Source organism: Nothoprocta perdicaria, unplaced genomic scaffold (genome assembly GCF_003342845.1).
Source record: "Nothoprocta perdicaria isolate Ctin4 unplaced genomic scaffold, notPer1 scaffold_420, whole genome shotgun sequence".
Taxonomy (NCBI): Eukaryota; Metazoa; Chordata; class Aves; order Tinamiformes; family Tinamidae; genus Nothoprocta; species Nothoprocta perdicaria.
In genome coordinates this window covers 302,228-328,753 of record NW_020455667.1, presented here as the reverse complement: position 1 = coordinate 328,753, position 26,526 = coordinate 302,228, and the positions used below count along the sequence as shown (strand labels likewise).

General features: G+C 47.3%; 1 protein-coding gene across 1 annotated transcript in view; it reads right to left on the bottom strand.

The window, feature by feature from the left end:
- Nucleotides 1–11,010: 11,010 nt before the first annotated feature.
- The window catches only part of LOC112953147 (collagen alpha-1(VII) chain-like), a 93,220-nt gene continuing 77,704 nt past the window's right edge, over nucleotides 11,011–26,526 (bottom strand). Inside the window, exons 63-72 of the mRNA XM_026046149.1 lie at nucleotides 26,347–26,427; nucleotides 25,381–25,434; nucleotides 25,099–25,152; nucleotides 24,114–24,176; nucleotides 23,466–23,528; nucleotides 21,924–22,040; nucleotides 19,104–19,181; nucleotides 18,038–18,091; nucleotides 16,520–16,568; nucleotides 11,011–11,408 (exon numbers count right to left, since the gene is read on the bottom strand). Coding sequence (XP_025901934.1) covers nucleotides 11,011–11,408; nucleotides 16,520–16,568; nucleotides 18,038–18,091; nucleotides 19,104–19,181; nucleotides 21,924–22,040; nucleotides 23,466–23,528; nucleotides 24,114–24,176; nucleotides 25,099–25,152; nucleotides 25,381–25,434; nucleotides 26,347–26,427 — 1,011 coding nt within the window. The remainder of the gene's footprint in view (nucleotides 11,409–16,519; nucleotides 16,569–18,037; nucleotides 18,092–19,103; nucleotides 19,182–21,923; nucleotides 22,041–23,465; nucleotides 23,529–24,113; nucleotides 24,177–25,098; nucleotides 25,153–25,380; nucleotides 25,435–26,346; nucleotides 26,428–26,526) is intronic.

Here is a 26,526-nt window from a genome sequence, read left to right as displayed (position 1 = left end):
ATTTGCCCTGCATGGCATTCAGCTGTTGACTAAGACCCATCTGGATCCACTGCTTCAGCAATTAACTCGCTTTTTCATTTTCCTCAAGGCTTTCACCCCCTGACCTGAAATTTCCATTTCTCTTCCTTGACCTAAGGTGGTTTGGTTATCCAAGTCCCTGGGCTCTTTGGTCATATTCCTGGGCAAGGGAAGCCACTGCAGGTGCCAGTACAAAAAGCTTGGTGGGAAACTCCATTTGAGCTACTCAGGTGTGGGACTCTTTAGCAGCAGGAGTTGGAGGATCCCCACATAGCCTGCAGTCCTTTCTCATCTCTCCCTCCAAGAAACTCCTCTAGATTTATTTATTGCAAAGGGATGAGCTTTCCCTCAAGGCTGCATGGTCCCTGGAGCTAAGAAATCCCTTCACCTTGAGTTGAAGAAGGTAAGATCTAGCCACATTCACACCAGTGATGCCTGCTCCACTTCCGCAACGAGCTGGTGGGGAAGCATTATGAGAACTATTTCCAATGTGTCCCTCCTTCCCACACCACATTAGAGCTCCATTAAAGATGAATTCCCCCAGGACTGGTTGTAGATACCCAAGGGCTGATTCTCACAAATCTTCAGCTCTCCGTTCACTGTCAGGTTATCTGTCTTGCCTTTCCTTGACATCCATGGGGTGAGAAGGGTTTAAGTCAGCATTGTTACCAGGTAGCTTCATTAGCACTGATGGCCTGGGTGACTATCAGGTCAAAGCCTGACACTTGGCAGAAGATGTCAAAAACTTTAAAAAAATATGCAATTCCTTGGGGAGTGCTAAACACTTGAGTTCAAGAGCAGGAGAAGACAGAAGTTAATAGCAGAAATACGTTGTTGAAAGAGGTAGCACATCCACGTCTCTTTCCTTTGGTTGTCCCACCAAGCAGGTTTGCTTCCCTGTAGAAGAAGGCTTCGTGCCTGTGGTGGATGGTGAGGACTTTCTACCCTTCTTTATCTCCAAAAGAGATATGTTTTGCACCCTCTCGCTCCCTGAGGCATGTAGATTTTGGTTGAGGACCAGATAGCTGAGGACACCCTTCAGCACTGCTAGGCTCAGAGCACTGACAGCCCAGTGCACTCAGTGCACTCTATATAACAACTGAGCAGAGTGTAATTTTCCCACTAGAAAAGTGAACTTGGATTTCCTTTCTGGAGCATTCCTGGTGACACAAGCCCTGGAGATGAGGCCCTTGCCCTTCCTCTGCCCCACTTCCCATGTGCTGAGAACACAATGTCTCGAGCACTTCCTTTTCACCCTACCTCCCTGTGCTCCATTTTAGGCCATGGTGGCCTGCTTTTTTGGGCTGTGTTCAGGTTGTCAAGACCAGCCAAGGCAAGTCCCTGCACCCAAGGTAGCCCACGGCTCTCCTTTGTAATCAAGATGGGCTATGCAATCAAGATGCTCATGGAGAGCCAGGACTCATTTAGTCAGGGCAACCTGATCACCCATCAGTTGTTTCACCTTGATTTTCTCAGAAAAGCAGGGACAGAAGGATATGATGCCTGGCTCAGACTGGGGTTGGGTAAGGTTTAGCCACATTCACACCAGAGATGCCTGCTCCACCTTTGCAACCAGCCCGCTCCTTGCTGTGCTCTCTCACTGAGGTCTTTCTTGCGCTGAAGGAGAGCATGTGATGGAGGGAGAACATATGAGCAGTAGTTTCTTCTGCACTGCAATTGCACTGGGACATCCCCAAGGGTTGTGCATGTTCCATGGGGAGGAGAAGGTTGGGAATAGGGCAGTGAGGAAAGACCCAAAAGAGCCCTAGGCCTGTCTGGCTGATAGTGGCAATAAGGTGGCTCAGGGATGTTGGGAAGCAGCTGACTCAGGCTGAGAGGGTCTGTGGAGCATTAGGGGGTGATTCTTGGTGTCCTCTTCCATCTGGATTCCTTGGTGAGTGCAACGAAGGACTTGCTGTTATAGTCTTGCATGGGAGGGTCACAAGCATGCTTAGCCACCTAGACCAAGGGCATCATCTTCATGGTGTTTGCTTGGTTGAACATGGGCCTGTTTGGCTGACTTCCAGGGCAGGAGATCCCAAAGGTTCAATGGGCAACCAGGTTTTCATCCCTGTGGCTGAAAACCTGCCCAAGGTTTAGAGCTGTTTGGATCTGAAGAGGTGAGAGGTGAAAAGCAATCAAAGCCACCCTCAAAAGTCAATCCAAATGTCCCATATAAATGGACAGTCTGCACAGCTCTTGGAGACGGTGATGTCTTCCCAACAGAGTCTGAAGCTTGGAAGAGAATGAATTTTCCATCATCTAGCAAGTCACTGCTGGGGCCAGGTGGTGAATACCCTCTTCATCTCCTGCAAATGATAGGATGTGTTTCCATGGCTAATGCCAGTAAAATGCTCTGTTGTTGGGAAGCCTTGGTCCAGGGGAGCATCCGACAGGAGGCAAATCCGCCCGCCAGACATGGAGTCTTCGTGGTGATTTTATTAGAGGAAAATAAGGAAGAGTAGGCAGTGACTAAGAAAGAGAGATGAAAGGAGGCAAACCATCTGGTTCATCTCTATCGGTCTACTTTGAAAGCAAACCAGAAGGCTTAAGCTCTCACTGGTTAGATACTGCGGCTCGCAGATCCTTTGTGCTCTACGTGCTGTCAGAGAGGAGATTTAGCTGCAAAACTGGAGATGTGATAGCACAAAATAGCCCAAAACTACCCAGAGGAGAGCGGGAACAGGGTTATGGAAAGCTTGGGGCATCCGTGGGAACCAGGGCACTGCTGGCAGCTAAGAGAAAGGCGATTCAAGTACCCAGAAGTTTCTCTGAAAATTAGCAAACTTATGAAAAACGCAGGTTTGTCAGGAGTGTCCTCGCTGGTCTCCTATTGCGTCTGTCTCTCTAGGAGCAGGACACCTTCCAACCCCTCTCGCTGTTGCAGAGCTCAATTTCCTTCCATGAATCATCATTTAAGACTAAATGTGGGCAGCTAAAGAGGATCTTATTAAAGTTTCATCACTATAACCGTTCTACCACTGGGAGAAGTAAGGCACAGCCACTCCTGCCCTATCACACAGAAACCTTGCAAAAAACCTGCCCAAAATAGCATCAAAAAAGTTTTGCCTGGCGTGGGAAATCTATGTAAACATGAAATACAGTCCTGCTATTTACCAAATCTGCCAGAATTGCATAGAGCAGGCCGGACATGGACACAATACAGGTCTAAAAGGTCGACAAGGTCCATCAATACCTCCATACAGGCCCATAAAGATATTTTTTGGTTTGCTTCCAGTCCTATCAGTGCCCGCTGTGATACTGAGATCCTCAACTCTGGTCATGCTCTAACCCCACAGCAAAGAACAGCGGTGTCACTATCCATCTTTCTTGGTGTATTTCCCAGCTTCATGACCCCATGGAGAATCCTGTCTCAGGGGTAATTTTCAATCCGGTGAATGTTAAGTCTTCTCCTGAGGAGCAGTGAGACTTTTTAAAGGTTATTGCCCCATACTGTGCTAAAACTGGGTGTTATGAAGAGAGATGTGAGGCTGAGTGTTGATTTCTAGGCAAGAAAGAAATATAAGTGTTGAAAAATAAATGCCAAAACTCTGCAGCAATTTGATTTTTGGGAGGGACAAGAGTTTTTGATGGGAGCACCCAAAGAACACATCAGAAACAGCATCCCTGAGGAGACTGACACCATCACACAGGGCTTGAAAAGTGAGCGCTGAAGGGTTTGGAAAGCCCTGTGGCCTCAGGCAGGGTGGTTGGACCCCAACGGAGACACAATGACAAGGGCAGTTAGTTCTGTGGGAAGTCAGTGCAAATTATTACTCTGCTGCTGTGATTTTTTAACCTTCTCGGGCCCCAAGTCTCTTGTTGCTGCTGCAGGACCGCAGGGGATTTATGGCCACCTGAAGCACACGGCTGACTCTAAGGATTAATGTCATTATTGGTGACATAAAAATGCAACATAATGACTGTTGCATTTTTGCCAACAGTCCCTGAATTCAGGGTTTTACAGTAGAAATGGCTGAACTCATGAAAATGTAGGATCTACTCCCCTTTTTGGTGTGCTACCACCCCAGGTCCTTGCTCCCCTCAATGGGTGTCCTGATGCCACCCTTACCAAATTTACCTTGTGTTGGACCTGGTGCTCGTAGTCACTGACCAAGGAGGAGATTGCCAGCTCCCTGCTCACCCTTTCACACTGAAACTGCTATGGACCTTCACACTGAAACCCTTTCCCAAGGAGATGTTTGCGTTTATCATGCCAGTGGCGCATGCTTGAGGATATGGTGAGTCGCACTTTCTGTTGGAAGGAATCATGTAAAATCAAGAAAAATGAAAAGGGAGGTGGCGGGAGCATTGTAGTCCTGCAGCTGGATCCACACTGGAGCTGGGCTGGTGAGAGGTTCCTCCTGCCAGCAGGCTGACCCATAAAGACTATTTATATTGCGTGGAACAAGCAGCAAAAATATCTCCTTCTCTTCTTTCCTGCCTCCGTGGGCTGAGGTTGCTCCTAATAATGAGGCTGTAAAAGCTGGATGAGGTTGGTGGGAGTTGTGCAAGAAATAGTGGTGGTTTCTCTTGGGCTTTTATATGGTTCTCAGGTGGATCACAGCACCTTTTTGGGGTAGTGTCTTTTAGGAAAGTCATGGGGGGAAGCAAATAGCCTTGGTTTTGTCCCTAACGCACAGGGCAGCAGTGATAGAGGTTTGGGCAGGGTTTTCACATTGCAGTGAAGGGCTTCAAGGCTTTCCTCCCTCTATGGGACGTCACCAATGTCAGGTTGCAATTGCAGGCTTCTTCGTCAGGTGCCACAACTGCCCTCTGCTTTGGGATGTCTCTAGGGACTTTTAAAGCTGGTTTTATGTGCCTTTAAATGCCACTGTAGGGACTTTTAAAGCTTGTTTCTAAAAGCCTTCAAATTCCATTGCACTAACTTTTAAAGCTGTCTTTAAACTCAATTTTTCACTCTTCAAATCCCTGGAATTGGCCATTTGCAGTGATGCTTTTGGCTTTTTCAGGGCTTTTTTTTTCCCTCCAGCTCACAGAGTTCAGGAATCTTCTGGCTTCTTATTTACACCAGTGCCACCTCTCCACGCTTGGAGAGTGACTGGCTTGCTGGCAAATCACTCTGCCCTAAAAGTCTCCCCTATCATGCAATCAAATCACTTCAAGAAACTCAATTAGCATGACATGACATTTCCAAGGAAACACCGAGGATCCATTCCGGTAATATTTTGGCCCTGCCAAAAGCAGTTTAGATGGTAAATCAATAGTAAGCATTTAAGGTTAGATTTATTAAAAAAAAAAAAAAAAAAATCAAGTTATCAATTCCCCATTATGCCCAAGCTCCCAGAAACAGTGATGGGAAATTCAAGTTGCATTTAATACACCTAGCAAGGGAGCAAACAGCTTGATCTTATAGACTCATCCACAATATTAGTTTTCATTGCTTGAGTCTTCCAGTTGCTTTGCAAATCGGAGTTGAGTTCAAGCAGCTCCCCAGGGAGTTGGAGATTTGGCCCATTTTTAGGGGGTGGGAGATATGGGGAGGATCAGGGCATCATTTCAGCCCATTTTTAGGGGGTGGGAGATATGGGGAGGACCAGGGCATCATTTCAGCCTTGTTGTCTCAAGCACGTTTGGCTCTTGAGCCAAACTGCTATCCGGGTGCTCTCTCTGTTGGCTCTGTTGGAGCCAGGCAGCAGAGTTTTGGAGCTGGGATAGAGGCAACCCAGGAGAATAAAGTGTGGAGCCCAAAGTTGCCCAAAGAACTTCTCCTGGTAGCATTGCTGGCCCCTTTTCCAGTGAAGACACTGGATTTCCAAGGAAAAATGAAACCAATAAGTGACCTGGCAACAGCAAGGCAGATGGAGAAGCTCCTTGTTTCCCCTAATCAGTGCCAGGTCCTGAGCCCCAGGAATGGGATGTCCGTGGTGTGGAAGAAGACCTTCTTTTCCTTCATTTTGGTAAATAAGTGCCACTTTGAGTTATTTATAAGTCCTCTGATGTCAATGACCCTACGTTGTTGTTTAGGGTAGCAGCCTCACCAGAGAGCAGCACAAATGCGTGAAAAAGGCTCAACTTCTTTGGTGGGAACCAAATCGGATGAAACCATTCCAGATCTGGAATCAGTCTGTTCATGGCTGAGGGCCCTGGATCATTTATGGATGATGACCAGGCTGCCACCAGCGTCATGCTTGGCGCCAGGAGGACTTAAGCTGGGATCAAGGAGATGCTCCTGATGCACCTCAGCATCACCAAAAATAGTGCAACTACATATTGTGCTGGCTTGGTAGGAGGAGGCAGGAGTGAGACAGTCGAGCATTTTGCCAGAAGGCCAATCCAAGGCTTTTCCTCTCAAATCCCTCTTGCTGGGAAGTTGCCCATCCCTACATGGCCAAAACCCAGAGCTGTCCCAATGCCTGACCCTGGGTGACAGGCAGCCTTGGACACCCTGGGAGGAGTCCAGGACAGAAAGGTGGGTTTGGGGAGATCCAGAGTAGGCTCAAATGTTGGTTAGTGTTGGCCCAAAGCTCCTTCAGCCTCATAAATATGACTTTTTTATTGCAGATGGGCACAAGTTTTGCACTGATCTGATTGTCTCAGGGTTGCTCCAGCCTGGCTGTGGTCAGAACACACGTTAGAAGTAGATCAAGGAGGCGGAACCTTTCTGGAGGTGCTTCCCTAGCTCTTCATATGCCTCTGTTGCTCACTTTGCAAAAGTGCGAGTGCTCAATGACTTTTGCCTTTGGCCATGTCCCATGTAAACAGAGGTATTAATTCCAGGGTGATAAAGTAACCAGCGGGGCATTTGCTCCATTAGGCCTCTGTTTTATTGTGCATGATGATTGGGTTTTTTATCAGCACAATTTATGAACAAAGGCTTTTCTCTCTGGTTGCAAATGTTTCGGGCTCCTGGATGGCCTCTGTTGTCCTGGGCTGGCAGAGGAGCTGGGGTTCAGTGCTGGGAGTTATATATGTCCGTGTGGGTTGGTCTTGACCCTTACATATGGGCCTGAGCATTGCCTGAGATCTCCTAAATCTTCAGAGAAGTCTCTTAGACCTGGCACCATCTCACGGCCAACTTGGTTTCTCCATGACATCCTGAACCAATGTGAATCCTGGCCATGGTTCCATGATGTGTTGATGGGGCCCCACCTCCCTGCTCTGATGCTACCACCCAATGTGAGTGTGAAAATTCGGGAGTTTGTCTGCTGCCAGGCAGAAAAATCCCCATTTGGTGACGTTGTGGCCTCACCTGAAAATGCAGAGACCTTTCTTTTGAATGAGGCAGGAACAAATGTTTTGCTCAGTTAGGAACATTTTGTTTCTTTTCGGAGAGAAGGTATTTCTTGCTATGATGACATCTGAATGCCTTCTTGCCGAAAATACATTTTGATATTGAATATCATTTTGAAAAAGAGAGGATTCAAATGTCCTTCAGAAAATGGCACTTGTTTCATTTCGAGCACTTGAGAAATGGGTCAGTTTACAAAATTCCATATTTTCTAAGTTAAAAAAGAATGGCTGTGGGGACAAAAAGCCAAAAAGTTCTGCTGAATCCCTTCTCGGAGCCTGAGACATTATGGTCCAGGGTGTCTTGCTTCCCTCCATGCTACCAACATCAGAGAGATGGAGAACAGCAGTCTGCAAATACAAGCTGGAAGTGATCCCTTGGACATCGAGACAAGGCGAGCAGTAGTTTCTCCCAGTAATCATCTGTCCTACAGAGCTTCCTCTGCTTTGGGCTAAGCCTTGCCCTAGCCCTTGTTAACTGGGGGTTGGGTGCTCTAATAGCTGGTGCGTTTGGCCATTAGGCCATCAAGGTTTGGCCGTCCTGCTCACTGATCCTTAGTAGGTGATGACATGGGTTTGTTTGGTTTGGTTGGTGGAAACCTCAAGGACATGACCCCGTAAGAGGGTTAATTTCAAGGAGAGGAGCATGTCTTGCCCTTCTAGGGTCCTCTGTCACCTCCTGATCCTGTGCTGCCAAAGCTAAGATGAACACTCCTGGGCGGTTGAGAGTGGGCAGTGATGCTCCTTCGCTAGGAAAATCAGAACTCAACCTTGACAGGGTGTATGTGCAATTAGATTTTTAATAACACTTTGCTGATAATTTCCCAGTAGCCTCCCTCACCCCATCCCACCCCACCACAACCCTCCATTTAACCATTAAATTCCCATTACAGTTGTTCAGAGGAAGAAAAAAATTCCTAGTGCAATCCTTGAAGACACAATGCAATGCAAATTCTTTAATTAACACATTTATTGTCTGTATGGGCTCGAAAAACAGCCCCTTATAGAAATCTTGGAGGGTGTACGGGGGGATGCTATGGAGGATGCTCTATATTGAATCAGCCCTACTGATCAGACGTCAGACATTGGACTGGTCAGTGGAAGGGACTGATAAGACCTTGGGGCTTCACAAATACAGGGAGTTTGTGAACAAGGCAGCCCCTGTGATGGTGCAGGTTAGGAACCCACATCTCACTTGACAGGTATCATTTTTAGACACTGAACATCGGACGTGGGCTGGGTGTCTACCAATCTGCCCTGTTTGATACAAGGCAATGGGAATTCCCAACCACTTTCTCTGCACCTTTCTCAAAGGATTACAATGCCATATCACTAGAATTATACAACACATCATTAACACACTTTTATTTTACAAAAATAAACTCAGGGATAGGTGTCAGCTGGCTTTGCACAGTAGCTTTATGGGGTGAGTAGCGTGGTCACGAGCCTCTGAAAAATGTCAGCTTTCCTGATCAGACACTTCCCTCTTATCACACCAGTTTGTTTTCTCTTTGTAATTACAATCATGACTTACAGAACCAACATCTGTCACCTCTTTGCGTTCACTGGTTTGTCCAATCTCTGAGATGTCTTTGAGGTGTTTCTTGCAGCTCCACGCTCCTCAATCTGAACCCTGCAAGTGCAGCCACTCACCTTCATCTGTCAGGTTCCCAGAAACAAGGGAAGAGAGAAAACAACGGCAGCACTGGAGCCTGGTTGCAACCTTGGGGTCCTGGACCTCCCATACCCACAGAGGGTTGGGAGGTCCTGTCCCTGTTGCAGCCAGATTGTGTGTCCCATGTCATCTCACAACGATGCAGTTGGGTTGTCCCAGTCTGGGCTAGCTCTGAGCACCCGTTACAGCCAAGGAGGAGGAATGGGCACTTCTAGGGTGCAGTACAGCTGGCCTGGTTTGGGATGAGTCCTGCTCAGCAGTGTCTGTTTGACCCTACAAATGCAGAGCAGATAAACAGCTGGAGATACACCAGATGTGGGCACTTATCTCACCAGGATCAACTGGCCAACAGGTTCCCTAAGAAGCGATGCAAACTCCTTGCAGTGGGGAGTGAGAGGAAGAGACTGGAGAGCCAACCAGGGCAGGTTGCACCAGGGCAAACAACAGCTCATTCCTGGCTCGTGAAGGACCGAAGCAACCTCTGCTTCTCAAAGAGCACTTTTGCTCTCCAGGGTGGTATTGTGTGTCCTAAATGGAGCTAAGAGCAAGGGAACGTTTGCATGGCTGTCACCCTCGCAGAGCAAGAATCTGGGCTGTGCAAAGTCCGTGGCTTATCAGAAAGGTTTGAGCAGAGCAGGGCAGCCAGTGCAACGATATTGACTTTATATATTTCAGGGGTGAGTCTAAACGCCAAACAACCAGATACAAAAACAGTGAAAGCAACCCAAGCTGAGACCCATATCCCCACCTTTACTTTCCTTCTCTTTTTTAAAAGCCTTCGAAGACAGAGCAAATGAACCCCGTCAGAATTCCTCAAATGTATTCTGGAGACCAAATGCTTTTGTCCTGTGGTCCAGAGGTTTCCTTCTAGGAAAGCTTGTGCCCGTGGCAGCTAACAGGCTGCTCAGCAGCAGTGATGTTTGCATTGCTGTCACAGCCAGCAGTGGCAGGAGCTGATTACTCCTGCTGTGAATGTCCAAGCTTCCTCCGGAGAGGAGGATGAGCTGTGCAGACTGACACCATGAATGGGAGCCCAGATGTTCTTGCAAGAAGGAGCCTTGTCCGGTGACCCCTTGGGTGAGGCATGGGTCCATGGGCACGGAGTTCTGTGGACTGCTCACTAGCTGATCTGGGTCAGTGCTGCTCCACGGGCTTCGGGCTGTGCCTGGAGTCCCTGGAGGCTGCAGAGACAAGAGAGACATTTGAATAAAGCAGTTTGGGATTCAGAGGGCACCAGTCCCTGAATCAGTGCAATCCTCAGCCCTCCAACGTGTTTCTCTGCGAGGTCATGGTGAGCACTCTGAAGCTGGCCACAATTTCTATGGAGTCCTGAACCCTAACTGAAAATTTCCTCATCTACTGGCCTCACCTTGGACATGAGAAGATTTAAGGGTGCTGTGTGCCCAGCACCAAGGATCTCATTTTCACCTTCTTCTTCTCCAAAGCCCTGTAAAGTTTTTGCCCATTCATAGAACCATTATTAGAGTCATTATGCTTGGAAAAGGCCTTTGAGATCATCAAGTCCAACAGTAAGATCATCAAGTCCAACTGTATCATTCCCAGTACAGTGTGTCTCTGCCCCGCATCAGCTCTAGCTGGTGGTCTCATTTGAGATCCACCTGTCGCATGAATGTGGCATGAGGTGACAGAAACCAAGGCAAGCAAACCAGCAAGGCCCAGCAGCTGTTGCTCTGGTCCCACCTAGACTCTCCGCATCTCTTGCTCCCACAGGTCCAGGTCAGAGGGGGTCCAAGGGAGAGGCGTTCAAGAGGGAGAGGTGTTCAAGAGTTCCCAGAGCGGGCTGAGGGGGACCAGGGTACAAAGACCTTACAAATTACAGGCAATGTCATGGTCTCCCTTGGAGGAAGGGATGGTGGAATCCGCAGGAGATTAGCGGATTGTCTGGGGAAGCCACTAATGTTAAAAGCCATAAGAGATGTGCAGCCCATCCTGGAGAAGTCCCTTTGGGCAGATCACCCCCAAGCACTCTTGCTTTCCTTGGCATGGTACCGGCATTTATTGCATTGCCCTCAACAGAAGCTCACAGTGAGCAAGGCAGATCCTCCTTATGACTTTCCTTGGGCCTCCTCATGACCACTGCTGCTTCCAAAGATGCTGGGAGATGGATGAGGGCTTTTTTGCTTCCACTTCCGCTTCTTGTTTTCCTCGCCCAAACCCACATGTGTGAGACCCCCCCTTCCCTGGGTAAGTGCAGGTACTTCCATATGGAGAAATACGGAAAGGCTGGAGGAAGAGGAGGCTTGGGCCCATGCCAAGCAGAGAGCTCCCTTACCTGCTGCCATTTTACACTGCTGCTCGCACTTCCATTTGGTCTCAAAACGGTTGCCGTTCCCTCGGCATCCCCCGAACACGAAGGGCCGGCAGGCGTCTGCCTCCGGGTGGTAATACCAGAGCAGCACGTACCGCTGGCAGGAGCCCTCATCCATCGGCTGGAGGCAGGAGGCTGCAAGGACACAGACGTACCCATCACTCACGCTGCCACTCTGGCTCTTTCCTGGTCCCTTGGTCAGGCCACTGGAGCTCCCTGATACCCACGCTAAGGCACTTGATGCAAGGGGACTCATATGGTGAAGGTGGCACCATCCAGCCCAGTAGGAGCCAAAGATGGGACAAGCACAAGGCTGCCGGTGGCTCCACACCACCAAGTCCCCATGGGGTGTGCATCATTGTGGTCTCAGAGCCTTGGAGGGGATTTTTAGTCCTCTGGCTCCTGGCAGGTCTTTGCAGCATGTAGAAGTGTTGGCCTTGGGAGACTCTTGCTGCATGTTTTGCCACTGACCAACATGGAATGAGAACCTTCTCCACCAGCTCAGTCCCAGTGAGTCCTTCCCAAAAAACAGCTACATTAAAGCTAGGTTAAAGAGTACAAAGCTGAGACTTAGACTCTTCTTGGCACGCATAACTCTTTCACTGCCATGTCCCCTCAATCTCAACGCAAAAAATCCCTTCCTACCCGGGAAGTGACTTCCCTAAATGTCATTTAATTCAGCACATTTCACCTGGTAATTGACTGTGGGCTTTGTGGTGCTCGTGCTGAGAGGGATCCATTATCTCCTTATCACTGGAAGCTGCTGAGGAAGCAAATGAAAATCATGAGTAATGAGGGCATGCAAATCAATTAGACATCATTTAAATATTGATTGTTGGGGCCTTACATGGCTTTCCGCAGCCTAACAAGCTCTTAATAAATGTCACAGAGCAATTGGTATGGGGGGGGGAAACCAGTGGCAATAAAAGTCTTAATGGTGTTAAACAACTCAGCCCAAGAAGGTTGGATGTTAGTCAGAGAAAAGGGAAGGATCTGTGGCTGTTTGCTGGAGCTAAATGTCAGGCTGGAGTTCTGCAAATTTGTGAGGTTTGAGAAGCCAGAAGCGATTGTAATCTGGTGGTAATAACCCTCCGACTGCAGAATCCTGTTAACATTTAGAGCGTCTATCCCCACTCACCACTTAGTGGGGCGATTTATGAGCCCGCCTGCCTCCGCCCCAACTTTAATGGGCTTGTCGGCTGGCGACGGCCGCCGCCGTGATTCAATAACATGTGCTACACTCCATCGGTCTGAAACCACCCAGATCCCCAACGCCGCCCTAATATGAAGTGAATTTAAGCCCAGATGGATGATGTTTTCTTCGAAGTACGGCAAAGACATTAGGTGAGAGCAGGCAGCTCCTTGGTGGGAGGAGGAGGAGGAGGAAAGTGATAATGTTTGGAATCAGATTCCACGCTCAGCTGTATTTGGAGGATTGGATTTGGCCTTTAGAAGTTGATAGAGGAGAAAGATAGGGGACATTAGCGATGGGTTTGACTTAAACTCTTCCCTAAGCTCAGGGAAAAGGCCAGCATAGATAATAAAGATCAACATAAATAAACTGTAGGTCAACAACTCGTGTAAGTTTTGGGGTGTAGAATTACCCAAAACTGCAGCGTGTCACTTGGCAAGAACGTACCAGGTGATTTTCTTCTGAAGTAGCTTCTAGAACAGCAGAACTGATTGGCCAGCTTGTGTACTGATTGGCTGACAAGTGTGTTCATTGGCTGACCTGGGTTTTGATTGGCTAAGCCGTGTACTCATTGGCCTAACAGGGGGCTGACTGGTGATGACTGGTGGGGTCTTGGTGCTTACTGGCCAGTTGGCCACTACCCCTTGCCTGCATGGCCTTCACAGAGCCTTGCCTCTGAGCTGGACCTGACCCCTTGCAGGACTGTGTTTTAGATGGTCTGAGATAACTCTCAACCTGAGACTATTTCACCGAGCTGAAGCTCCAATACCATCCTACAGCCCATGCCAAAGGCAGCCCCATCCATTCTACCCAACCCTTTTCCTCTCGGTGATGAATTTGGAGTGTAAACATCTTGACTGCTGTATCAGAGTGGATGGAAGGGATTGTGGACACTGCAGAGGTTCTAAAGAAATTCTTACTTCGTCTCAGTTGTAGCCTGCTGAATAGCAAGAAATCAGTCTGAGCGCCCCTCTTTTTGAATCCTGTTCTTTCTAGCAATGTGTTTGAAGTTTGAACATGGAGTGTAGAAGGCCCTCCAAGCCCACAGTTTCTTAGGCCCCCCTGCCAACCCTTTTGCACCACTATTTCACTACTTCCCTTAAGTTGAGACAAGCAGATCCAAGCCCTGAGGAGGAGTTCTTTGGGTACGGCTTCAGAGAGAAGCAGTAGACTGTGGGTGGCTGTGAGCTGGCCCAGAAGATGTGATGTAGCTCGAAGAGGGCAGTTTATACAGGTTCAGTTGAGTCCAAATGATCTCCAAGGAGTGGCTAAAATTGAGAGCTGAGCTACCCAGAATACCCTCGAGCCAGTAATGTCAAGGGCTGCTGGAAATAGCAGGCTGGTCATGGAGCCTCCTCCACAAAATCCTACTGGGAAATTTGATAATAGTTAAGTATGTGGCTGATCACAGGCAGTCACCTCGTGTAGGGGTAGCTGCTGTGTGAACAGGCTCAGCAAGCCCACGGATGTTCCCACACAAATAGACCTGTACATCTGTGGTGTAGGACCTTGGCCTTTCTCTCTAGTTCTCTCTCCTCCCTTTGCTCTCAGGCAACAGAAAGGAAGAGAAATAGAGCTAGTTTTTTCCCCATTAGCTGTAATCGTGAGTTTTACCCATTAAAGGGTTCATGAGGCCCTGGATAGAAATAGTCTGTAATAGCACAAGAGTTTGGCCTCAGAGATGTAATTTCTAGCTGGTAGGAGGCCTTACTAGAAGTTACTGTAGAAGCAAAGGGTGTGCTGCAAAGAGGAGGACAAAAACAACTTAAAGCTAGCTGGCTCCTTCCAACCTTTGAGTGTGTGTCCGTTCCCAGATGCTAAGCATAGACCTCGTGTAGCTGGTGCTCGCCTCATGTTGAGCCTGCCCCAGCTCGGGGCAACACAAGCTCTTCTTCATCCACTGCCCCATCTAGGGCCAACAGCTCATCTCATCTCTGATCTGCTGACCAAAACTTTCTAGCATGGAGGATGGCAGTGTAGGAGTCCTCCTCTGAAATCCCCTTGCTTCTACATTTCTGTTTAGTGCCAAGGAAAAGGACTTAACAGGAGGTTCACGGCAGGCTCTGGGAGGTGGGACACCAGTTGCCACGGAAATAGAGGCAGAAAACATTTACCTGTAATAAATGAAGTTGGCTCCTTGAAGAACTCCCCCAAAACTGCTGACGTTGTCATGTTCTGAGCTCTTTTAAGCAGTTCTTTCCAGCTTTCACCATCTTTCTTGGTGCGTTGCTGAGACTGAAAATACCCTTGGCGTTTCCTGTTCATTTTAGCAGTTCCTAGGCCCGTGGATTTAATCAATGGATTAGAGGTGATGAAGACTGGCATCAGAGCCAAGTTGGATGGAGAGGATGCTGTGCTTTGAAAAATAACCGTGGCTAAACGAAATTAGTAGCAGTGCACACAGTATGGAAGGAAAGTTACAAGATGACATTTTGTTGGCCAAAACCTACAGTTCAGTGGGATGTGTGGCCAAGGTAGAAAACCTCTTTCAAAATAGTGTGTATATATATACACATAATATAAGGTCTGTGTGGTGCATGAATCAGTCATTTCACTGGCAGGGTGGGATATTGGAGCTTTTAGGTGCCAACGGAGCACTTAGGAGCAACAGGATCTATTCCATGGGCAAGGAATGATTTTCCCGTGGCTGCAGTTTTTAATGGGCAGCTATCAAAAGTCCTTGTGAGGTATAGTGTTGACCCTGTTTTTCAGGAGAGTGTGAAAATAGGACACTTCTTGGCCTTCCTCTCTAGTCAGTTTTCACAGAATCCCAGAATGGTTGAGTTTGGAAGGGACCTCTAGAGATCATCTAGTCTGACCCCTCTGCTCCAGCAGGGACACCCAGAGCACAAAGCATAGGCTGGCATCCAGGTGGGTTTTGAAGACTCCAGAGAAGGAGAATCCACACCCTCCCTGGGCAGCCTGTGCCAGGCTTTTTTCCTCAGGTTCCCCTCAAGAAATAGCCTCCCTAGAGCCTGAGTCCAAAAGCAGTTGGGGATCCAGTGTGACAGCCCATGCTGAATCAAGGAAAAAGCACTTACTCTCAACAGCACCCTCTCACTCAGAATTTCAGACTGTTTGGGGAAATTAGAGCATCCTTTACTCGACCACACAAATTTGCATGCATTTCTGAGGCTTCCTAAAGATTAGCAGCCCTTCCATGAGCCTTCTTCCTAACTCACTCATACAATCTGCAAGCATAAGACAGGTCATCATACCAGAAGCTTTGTGGGGAGCCAATGGATATAGCTGAGACCAGTCAAAATTTGTTTACTATTTCTTTTTTTTTCTTTTTCTTTTTTTTTTTTTTTTTTGCTATGAAACCTGGATTTTCAACCAAGTCATTATTTTCATAGGCACTTTCCATCTTTTTCTCCCTTAAAAATATTCTCCCTTAAAAATATGTCTCCCCAGACAGGAGAGTGTGGGGCAGGAGTGGGGCAGTTCTGTCTTCCTTCATCAACCTGGACCACCATGGGGCAAGGAAAGCAAGCCCACAAAACCTAGAAACTCTCGTGATGTTGGGACTCTGGAGTAAACCCATCCTTGTATGTATCTTCCCCTCCTTTTTTGTTATTGCTGTTATAGCCCTGATCAGCAATTATTCGCTGTCAGAGGACAGAGAGCTTGGGGTCAAGAAGTGCCAGAAAGGTGACAGGAATTAAAAGGTTGCTTGAAGTCCTCATTAGGAAAAAACACAGCTCCAAACTTTCCCTTTTGGCCCAACACCAATTGACAACCCAAGAGAAACTGAGATGGAAAGGAAAACTGAGATGACAGGAAAACTTTACTGACAAAACCGGCACAGAAATGGGAAGATAAAGGGATAAAAACTAGAGTATGAGGTCAAGGCTGCAACAGAGACCTTGCGTCCCAGAAGCCTGAACTCATCTCGGTGCATGGAGAGGCAACGTGTCTCCATTTGCTGCTAATGGAGTGATATTTGCTCTGGCAAGCGAGCTTGTGCTGGCACTCAAATTGCTCCAATTTAGTCCCTGGCAGGTGTCAGAGCGGTGCCCCATGCAGCAGCCAGGGAGCTCACCAGCCAACTTACCACATCTGCCACTCATCTCACTTCTGACCATCTCCTTCACTTCTTCCTCCTGTGTCATGCGGGGGAAAACAGCGGGTTAGCAGCAATTTTGTACCCAAGCCCTCCCATCTCCCTCCAGTCTGGGCCCCTTCCAGCCCTGTTTACTCCATTTGAGTTGTATCAGAAAGCCAAAATAGCTCAGCTTTGATTTGGTTGAGATCAGAGACACACAGCTGGTGTAACAGGTTTGAGATTCAAGAGGCTCATCAATGAAGAGATTTGCAAATCTCTTTGCAATGCCTGTCCTCTAAAATCTCTGTGACTGTTTCCTTCTTGCTCTGGGGAGCCAGGATCTTCAGCCCCATGTGGTGGCTCCCCAGTGAGTATCCCATGCTCTTCGCGCTGTCCCATTGAGTCATGCTTTCTCAAGTATCGCTTACCTCTGAGAATCTTCATCAACTCATCTGCTTCTGTGCAAAGGGTCTGCTCAAATCATACGGCATGGAGATACTAGATACTAGCTGCAGCTCATGTTCTTCTCCTCTGTCTCTTTACGAGCTAACACTGTTACATCCACAGCGAGACATCTATCCCTTCACTCTTGTGCTGACCAAGGATCAGCTGAGCTTCTTCCATATGCAGTGGTTGGCATTTTACCACATTTCACATAGTCATACCCCTTGTAGGGATGAAAAATTCTGCATGAGGAGAGCTATTCTGGGGTGACAGCTGATGATCTCCTTGTTATTTGGGGATGAGTGTGTCTACATGCCCCGAGCTCTCTTTGTAATCAGTGTTGTTTAGGGAGCAATTCACCTCATCTTAACAGAGATGCCAACCAGCTTTGACTAAAGTTCTCTTTGTAAAGGGAACGGAGATAACTTGCCCAACTGTTGGGCTCACTTAAGCTGCCCACACGTAGGGGTAGCTCCAGGTAAGTTGCCCAACAGTGCTTGCAATGCCAATGCTCATCCTATCTGGCCTCCAGACACCAGGACGGTGGAAGTCCTATCAAAGGGCACTAAACACATTTTCTCAGGCAACAGGATAGAGACTCTGACATTATGGGAGCTGCATCCAGGTCTTTGTCTTGACCAATGTGTCTTGACCTTTGTCTTGACAGTTGACCAGTGTCTCTACCACTCCTTCAACACCTCATCAGCAAAGGTGGAACCTTCTTCAGTAATGCCAGGTCTCTAATCACTCTTGTTGACTTTGTGGGACAGATTTCTGTCCACTGCTCTTTCTTCATCATAGCACTGATCTTAGAAGGTTGATGGGGAAGATGGGAGAGGAGAACTGCAGCCCAAACTCTGGATCTTTGGGTTTGGCCTCTTGTTGCTTTGTCCTGCTCTCTCTCCAGCTTGTGTGTGTCTGATATCCCTGGGTAATGACCAACACTCTCACTTCCCGGATACTAACCACATTAATTTGTTTCTCAGCATTTCCATCTTCCCCTCTACCTCTTAGGGGCGGTTTGTCCTATTTTCTCTTTTCAAGCCTGTGTAATAGGATGTGATCTTGGGCTGAAGTACTTACAGAAAGACCAGGATCTCCCTTTTCTCCTTTCTGGCCAGTTGGGCCATTTTCACCCTGTTAAAAACACTTAAGTCATTACAAAAGTTCAGCAGATTGACCATTAAATGCTTCAAGAGTAAGTGCACCTCAGGGAGAAAAAGATGCTCTAGAAAGGGAGATGGGGAAAATGCTTACACGTTTTCTCATAAATTTAAGGCATATCTGTAAATAGCTCTCTGAACAGGAAGGAATGGACTTATCCAAGAGCAGAGAGCTAAGAACAAAAGTGCGTGTCCAATGGTTGGGTTCAGGCGCTCAGATTTTGTGGGCTAGTTTATGCTTTGCTGATGAGTTTGAAGAGCTCTGTGACTGCTCTAAATTGTATTATAGGTGACCTCCTACAATACAAATTTGTAGGTGACCTCAAAGAACCAGGCAGAGGAGTGGAGGAAAGGTTCTGACCTCCAGAGAGAAGCTCTGGAAACTCCAACCAGGAAAAAAAAAAAAATCACTCCAACTGGGTAGAAACAGAATTTGTTGATTAAGAATACTCTAAAAAAATAAAAAGAAAGGGAGTACAGGAAGAACAATCTAAATTGAAGCTGTGATGACCATTTTTCTCAATCTGTGCCCTGTTCCTGGGGCTAGAGTGCCAGGAGAAATCCTATTACCCTCCAGTGACACAAGGAGCTAAATGCAATGCGAATCTGATGCGAAAAGCACGTCAGTGTTAGGGAGACGTGCAGCACACAGGGATTTATCCAGGACATGAGTTATTCTGGCTGCAGGGAAACCATTGACGGCTTGGATATCAAGATGAAGCTCTTGTTGTATTCTACTGTGTGCATTAAAGGGCTGGGCATCCCTTCTGTGGCCTGAATCCAGGATTACTGTTTGCCTCCCAGTTTTGTGGCAAGCACAACTGGTGAGGAGTCACAGTCTCTGGCCAGAGATCTGTCCACCAGCTGTCCCAAGGCAGCAGACAGAGAAGATGTGATGCTAGCCTGGGTGAAACTGTGAGATCATGAGGCCAAAAGGATTTTTTCTTTCCAGGTAGTTTCTAAAATGAGCCAGTCTCCACACTGACCTTTTCTCCCTTTTGCCCCTCCATGCCTGGGGGGCCTTTGATGCAGAGCTGGGGTCTCCCTCTTCTACCTCGTGGACCCTGGAGAGGTGAAGCAGAGCTCAGTTACCAATGGCCGGGCCCCCTCCAGAGATGCCTTACACCACAAGTTGGCCTTTTCTCCCCAAAGTCCAGCCTGGGCCTGAGCAGAAGAAGGTATTTAGAGCCCTCCAGAACTCAGACACCAGCTCAGGTGCTGCAGATCAGAGGTGCTACCTTGGTAGCTTCTCCCCTGGGCAATCCAGAGGAATTTCCTACTGTCTAACCTGTGGAAAGGACTGAGGCTGTGTGGGTAGAAGTCGTTTTTCTCCCTCTAGCTCTCCCTCTGTTTTGGCACTAAATAAAGAAATTGAGTCTCATCAGGGGGAGAAAGGCTTGCAGACCAGGATAACAACTTCCCACATAAGAAATGAGAGTGGCCTCATTGCGGCAGTTCAAACCCAGGGACTTTCTCTTTTAACTTAGGGAAAAGATGAGTAGCAGTGTGGGTGTAAGAAGGCAGCATCTCACGGTCTCTCTTTAATCAGTGTCCAAGCAAAAACCATTCATCATCTCATGCATGGTGCTCTATTCATGCAATGCTTGTAACTACTCAGCTCAATCTTCCAGCCTGCTTAAAAATGCATGAAGGGAACTCTTGTATTTTTGCTCCCTTACTTCCCTTGGTGGTTCTTTTGAATTTTCATTGCAAGGTACAGCCTGCGGGGTGAGGAAAAGAAGAATAAAACTGCTGCTCTGGTTTGGAGCTGGATCTAGCCTCACCAATATTCTCTCTTTGTAATTTCAGCAAAAGGATCATCTAGGACCAGGAGCAGACTCAATGTTTCCAGTTAGCGTAAGATGACATTCATTCAGCTTCCAATTTGTGTGGACACATCTCAACCAGAGCTAATTGTTCTCTGAGCTGTGTAGAGAGAATGCGATCCATAGGTTTTCAGGGTGCAGTTTCTCTGAAAACATGTGGGCATCTACTAAAGGATAAGATGGATCATGCCCTCAACATCATTTACCCTGGAGGGGCATTTCTGGTCTTTGAACAGTGTCCAGTGCTGCTTGTAGTGCCCTAAGGTGTCCCACTTAGCCTAAAGTTGCTGGTTCGGAAGAGGTTTTCTATGGATCCTGTGTGATATTTGTCAGTTCTATGTGTAAATTTAGGCACCTGAATAGGCAACTCAATAGTCTCTTCCTAAGGACTAAGCAGGGAGCCTGAGCTGAGCTGTTCAGAAGCAGATGTAGACACAGTGCTCACATGAGATGAATGCTACCTTTGCTCTCTGGGATGTGGACACTGACACCTGAACTAGCCATCTGAGTTTCTTTGACTTGAAAGCAGGAGGTGAAAGTCAATGAAGAAATCATCTCACCCCAATGTAGTCACAAGGAACAGACCAGATCAATTATCTCCTAAACGAGCATTTCTTTTTCTCCCTTAGCTATCAATTTGAAAGCAATAGTGGCTTGGGGAGGAAAATTCTACATCACAGGTGTCAAACCAGGTGAGAGGGATTCTCTCCACCCTCTGCTAACATCATCCATAGCTGATTTGTGGATTCTTGCAAGGACACTTCAAAAGCACAGTATGTTACTGAGCAACCTTGAACACCTATAGCCTCCTCTCTGCTTTTGCATCATTGCCTGGATTGCTTGAGGCCCCATCTTTAAAATAATCTGATCTCTCTGAGGACAGCTTGACCCGAGTGTGCAACCTTGCTGCACCACCTGCATTTTCCCCTTCCTAATTATTTCTTGTACTCCTACAGCATTTACCTCTTTATATATGCATACATAAATACATATATAATGCACACACAGACACCTAAGGATTAAATCCATACACAGATATAAGGATGCATCATTTCTGGGGTTAAATGCGGCATATCAAATACATGCCAGATTTACATGTTGACAGGAGTTAAAACCAACCTGTCTCTGAGGTGATGCATGGAAAGCAGTTGGTCTTTAGTTCCCCAGCTCCATTTTTGCTTTTGCCTTCGGATCGTTTATGTTAATTTTTTAAGCCTGAAACACAGCCAGCCCCTCTAGCACAATTGGGAAGGATATTTTTATTTCTTGTCTTCTTTTATACGGAAAGTTCTTCATCACCTAATGGATGCCATCTAAGGTCTGGTGATTAGTGTTAATCTCTAGTATCACCCCACTTCATTGTGCTGGCAGCAGCAAGACACCCTATTACCATGGGATGTGGAAGCAGCATGTTCCTCCTCATAAACAGTATTAGCGTGTCTCATTTAAAAGTCTTTTAGTTACATTTCAAAAGGTGCCCAGCATGTCTTGCATGCAAAAACACTTATTAAATGCATCTCAGAAATGAGGTTTGAAAGCAATGAACTCCTTCAGAAGCCATGGCATCCTGATCCCAACCTAATTAGCCATAGGAGGGGTGCACTTGATGTCCTGATGATTTGAAACGATCGTCTTTTCTGTCTTGAAAAGTCAGATCTTATATTACAGACAGGTAAAAAACTATCTGCTCTCAGCCCTGGCATACGAGTGTTTTGAGAGTGGAGGGAACATATATTCGCCCACGTGTGAGGTCCAGAGCTTGCTGACCAAGACATGACATGACTAAAGGTAAGGAGAAACCTAGATGTCCTGGAAGCTACCAAATTTTCCACAGCTACAGAGCCTCCTTTCCTTCATCCCAGGTTTATGAAGCAGCTGAGGGGACCCTGACTACACATGAGAGCTTAATATTCACACCCTACCTCTACAAATCAAATCACACCAGGATTTAGTAGCTGTTGCAGAGCTTGAGGTATTCACCTGTGGCCCTGGTTGGCCCTGTGGCCCTTGAGGTCCATCTGGCCCAGCAGCTCCGATCTTCCCAGGCAATCCCATTTGTCCTTTGAAGCCTCCCAAGCCAGGAACTCCTTTGGCCCCCTGGGAATCACCAAACGAGATTTTCAGAGAGTTTTTTTCAAGCACAGGTGGATTTAGACATGGGCTAGTCAAATATGTCAAGTCAATATGTCAAATATGGCCAGTCAACTTCGGTAATTTCATGCGTTTTGTCCATAAGGGGAAATTGTGCATACCCTCCTTTGCCTGCTCTTGTGGTAGATGGATGGTAGGATGGATCAACTTTGCCTTGCTCTCCACAGGACCTTTAGTCCTGCAGAAAGCACCTCACTGCTTGGTAACATGGATATCCCCCTCTCCAAGGTGATGCCCAGTAACTTCACATCTAATACCCAGTCTCCATTCTTAGAAAAACAGAGTCCTTTGGTCTCTAGTCCTGGAAAAGTCAATGATTCTGGGGTGAGGAGAGGCAGTTACAAAGAGCCAGCCCATAAATTTCCCCCTTGTCTGCATGGCTGAGCTTTCTCCTAGAGACGTTGGGACCAGGAAAGGCTACAAATAAGCAGAGCAGGGCAGATCTCCCAGAGTCAGCTGAAGGTGGTTTTCTAAAGTAGACTAAAAGCAGAGCCTGCCCATCTAAATCCAACAGACCTGCATAAATGTGCTTTTCAAGAGGGGTTGTCTTGAACCCTCTGATACTCCAGGGCAAAGTTCCCTTAAAAACGAGCCCTCAGGGTGCCTGCCACCTGAGTATTATGCACAGATGGTCCTCACTGATGAGCAATGAGAAACATTTTCCTATCCAACAGTTCATGTCTCCCTTTAGTGCAAATGACACTTCTGCTTGAACTTTTTTCTCAAGTGTGGACATTTAAACATGAGATTTACTGAGGGGAGAGATTCACCATGGGGAAGCAAGACCCTATATTCTTTCCTTTCCTGGAATCCCTCCAGAACCATTCTCCCTGCAATGGGAGATCTCATCCTCAGGGACATGACAGAGGGAGAACAGATATTGTCATCCTCCTGCAGAGCTACTGAGCAAGGGGTATTGCTTGACCAGGAAAGAACTCTCAGTTTTTGACACAGATGAGAATCGGTGGATGGAACTCAGAACAGTCACTATCAATGAAGGCATCAAACTCTCTAAGAGCCCAAAACAGATGCAGACCAGCCTGTATAGCTGAATGCAAGACTGGTGCTGAAGACACTCTGCCAATTAAGCCCACTGCAAGTGTTTGAATGGCTTTAAATCAGTACAGGCCCTTGTGTGCAGGCACCTTCCTGGGGTTTAGTACATCAGCAGAAGGTGAATTTAAGAAGAGTCCCGTCTTATGCCCTTTCCAACTGTAGTGCCAGGTTTAATGCTCCAGACAGTTGACATTTGCCCACTGGAAAGGGTACCTGTAATGCAAAAAAAATGTATAATTTTGTTAACTTGGCCTGATGGATGTGAAATGTATTCCTTTATAAATGGCAGCTCAATGCAGTTTGGAGGGTACTAACCTTTTCTCCTTTCTCTCCGGGAATTCCTGAGGCGCCATCACCACCTGATTCTCCCTGTCTGCCCTGAAAAGAGTCAGAAGAAAATCATGATTGATGCAGAGGTGACTGGGGAGGTCACTACCTGTAGAGGTCCATCCCAACCTCCATTCCCTCCTTTGCTCAAGGCTGTGGTCCCTGCAGAAGCAGCATTCCCGTGGAGAGGGTCCCCATATCCCAGGGCTCCTCAGAGGCTCAGCAGGACCTGGATGGGACATCCCAACATGGCTTTGGCAAAGAAGACACATCTGGAAGGGATTGAGGCAGCTATGCCAAAACTGGCACAGAGAAGCAGCTTTATGGGCAGGTTATTTTGATTTCATTGGCGTTTCAGATGAACAAACACATGACTATAGACAATGTCAATGTCAATTAGCACTAAAATTCATATCAATATTAAATCAACACTGCCATTACTACTAACTGATCTGTCTGATGGTAGCATCCTTACACAGATCTGTGCTGGACTCTGCAAACAGATTCAGAAAGGCCTTTTCTGGTTCTGTTCTTGGATAAACTCTCTGAGAGAAATAAGCACTTTGGAGGGGTGGATTGGCAGCATCTGCAAAGCTTTTATGCAGGCTCTACTTGTAGGCAGATCGAGACCTTCACCTTTGGTCCATATGGTCCATCTGCCCCTGGGATTCCTGGTCTTCCGGGACTGCCCATTTCTCCCTGTAGATGGAAAAGGAATGAATAGGCTAAGCTGGGCAGATGTTGGGATTGAGGTTGGGTCTTTATTTGATTCCCAGCATGGTCTGTGCCATGTGAAAACACCACTGCGCTGTGTCCTTTTGAAGCAGGGATATAGCCAAACTACCGGAGCCAAGCACGCACAACCCCCTAAAACAGGGGGAAAACGGGCTCTATAATGGCATGGTGAATAAGTGAACCTGCGTGGGAAACGTGATGACAATCCTCATAACAGAAAGCCTAAATATAGGCAAAATCTATAGTCTCACAAATTTCACACTGGCCAGACTTTACGCCCACGTACCTGAGGGTAGGTGGGAGATTCACTGAGCAGTGCTTAATTTACCCAGTAGGCCAGGGCTGATGAAGGAAAATATTAATAACAACAACAACAAAAACAACAACATATCCCACTGGTTCAGCTATCAAAGAGCTCCCTTATATCCCATCAAGCGTTTCAAAACCCTTCATAAAAAGACCATTAAGGGCCATTATCTCTGTTTACAGAGGAAGGGCCAGAGATGCTGAGCATCCAAGCGTCTTGCCCAGCAGCAACTGGAAATTGGGTCCAGGCAGTTGCTACGTTACTGGGCAAGAGGTCCTGTGGGCCCAGTGCAGAAACAGTCTGCTTTTTGTTGCCCTAGATGAGCACAAGATGCTCTTCAAGTCTAAAGATCTCCATGTCACTGGCTTGCTGCTCATCACAGTGATGTCTCTCCATGCCCCTCTGGATGGGGTGGGCTGCATCCCTACTCGATGGAGACACAGTTGATGGATTGAGCTGTGGAGACTGACTTCTCCTGCCAGCATTAGGGCTTCATGCTTGGTGCTGTGCTGGGAACAAGTGGGAAATGCCACCTCCCACAGCAGACCAAAGTGGGAGGGAAGGCTGGACTGAGCTCACCTTGGTTCCTGCAGCTCCTGGAGCGCCGACACGTCCTGGGAGGCCTCGTAAACCCTGGGGATAAATCACAAGTAGATGGTGATGGGAAATCCAAGTTAGGACAGGAAGGTGGGATGCTGCTAGGCACACAAGGTAAATCCTGACAAAGTGGTACCTTGTTAGCAAGGCTTCCCCATCCCACAGTGTCCTTTCCCATCTGTCCCACTCATTCCAGGCTGGAGCTGGAGTTTTCCCACCACAGTGTCCTAGCCTCCATTCCACAGGGTCTTGTTTATGCCCTACCTTAGATCCTTTCCGTCCAATATCACCAGTTATCCCAGGATCACCTTTCTCTCCCTACAAAAAAAANNCTTGGTAACAGCATCACCTGGCATCTATATTGTACATACAACCACTGGAGGTTCCTACCAGAATTACAGATGGTGGTCACCTTGCTTCTAGAAATGTATCCAGCTCTGGGACACTGAGTGGAGCTCACAGAAGTTGGATGATTGCTATAGGGCTGTGACCAAAGCAAGAGAAAATGTTGCTATGAGTCACCATGGGGCCTGCACCTTCTGCTGGGGACTGCTTCAAAAATGAGCCCTGCAGAGTTGAGTCTTGGAGTGAGCATTACTCTGTCTCAGGAATTAGCAGGGTTGAAATGGCTGTGAGGATTTGCACTCTGGATGCATTAGAAAGTCTCTCTCAGCTGGTCTAATCTGAAACTAGAATCTGTCACAGAAAGTCTGATATGGGACTGAGCTCCTTCAGTCATTACCTGAATGACCTGGGGGTTGTCCATTACTTTAAGTGAGAACTTCCTCACCTGCTCCCTCCCTAAATCTTCTATTAATTTATCTCTAGTGGGAAAGATAAAAGAAGAAAACAAAAACCAAAAAAACACCAACAGATTTCAGTGTGTTTCTAGAAGCTCATCTGAGGTGGAGACATGCTCCCACCAAATGCCATTTTGGAGATACGTTTGCAGTAAAAAGAGGCCAAAAGAGATGCTAAATAGATGTGGAAAGATATTTTCTGCTGGCAGGTAGAGATGTGCAGAGATTGGCAGCACCTCGTACTGGTCCAAGGATGTGCAGTAGAAACTTCTCCAGGCACAATTTCATGTCTTTTTTGGAAAGACTCCCCCGAGCAATAACGTGACTCCAGTAACGAGGGACATAGCAGGTATGAAGAGAAAGAAACTGTGAAGAAAGGCCCAGAACATCTTTCTGTCTTCCAAAAACACCTTCCTCGCTCGCTACTCACTGGTTGCCCCTTTTGTCCCTGAAGACCTCTGTCGCCTTTGGCTCCTTTGTTCCCGTTCTTCCCATCTAGGCCTGCTGTGCCCTGCCATAAAGAGGAGCAAAATTAAATTCCATGTTAGCTGATGCATCACCCCTCCAATTACTCCTGTTCTCAGTGAGGAATGAGTGCTTCAAACACGAT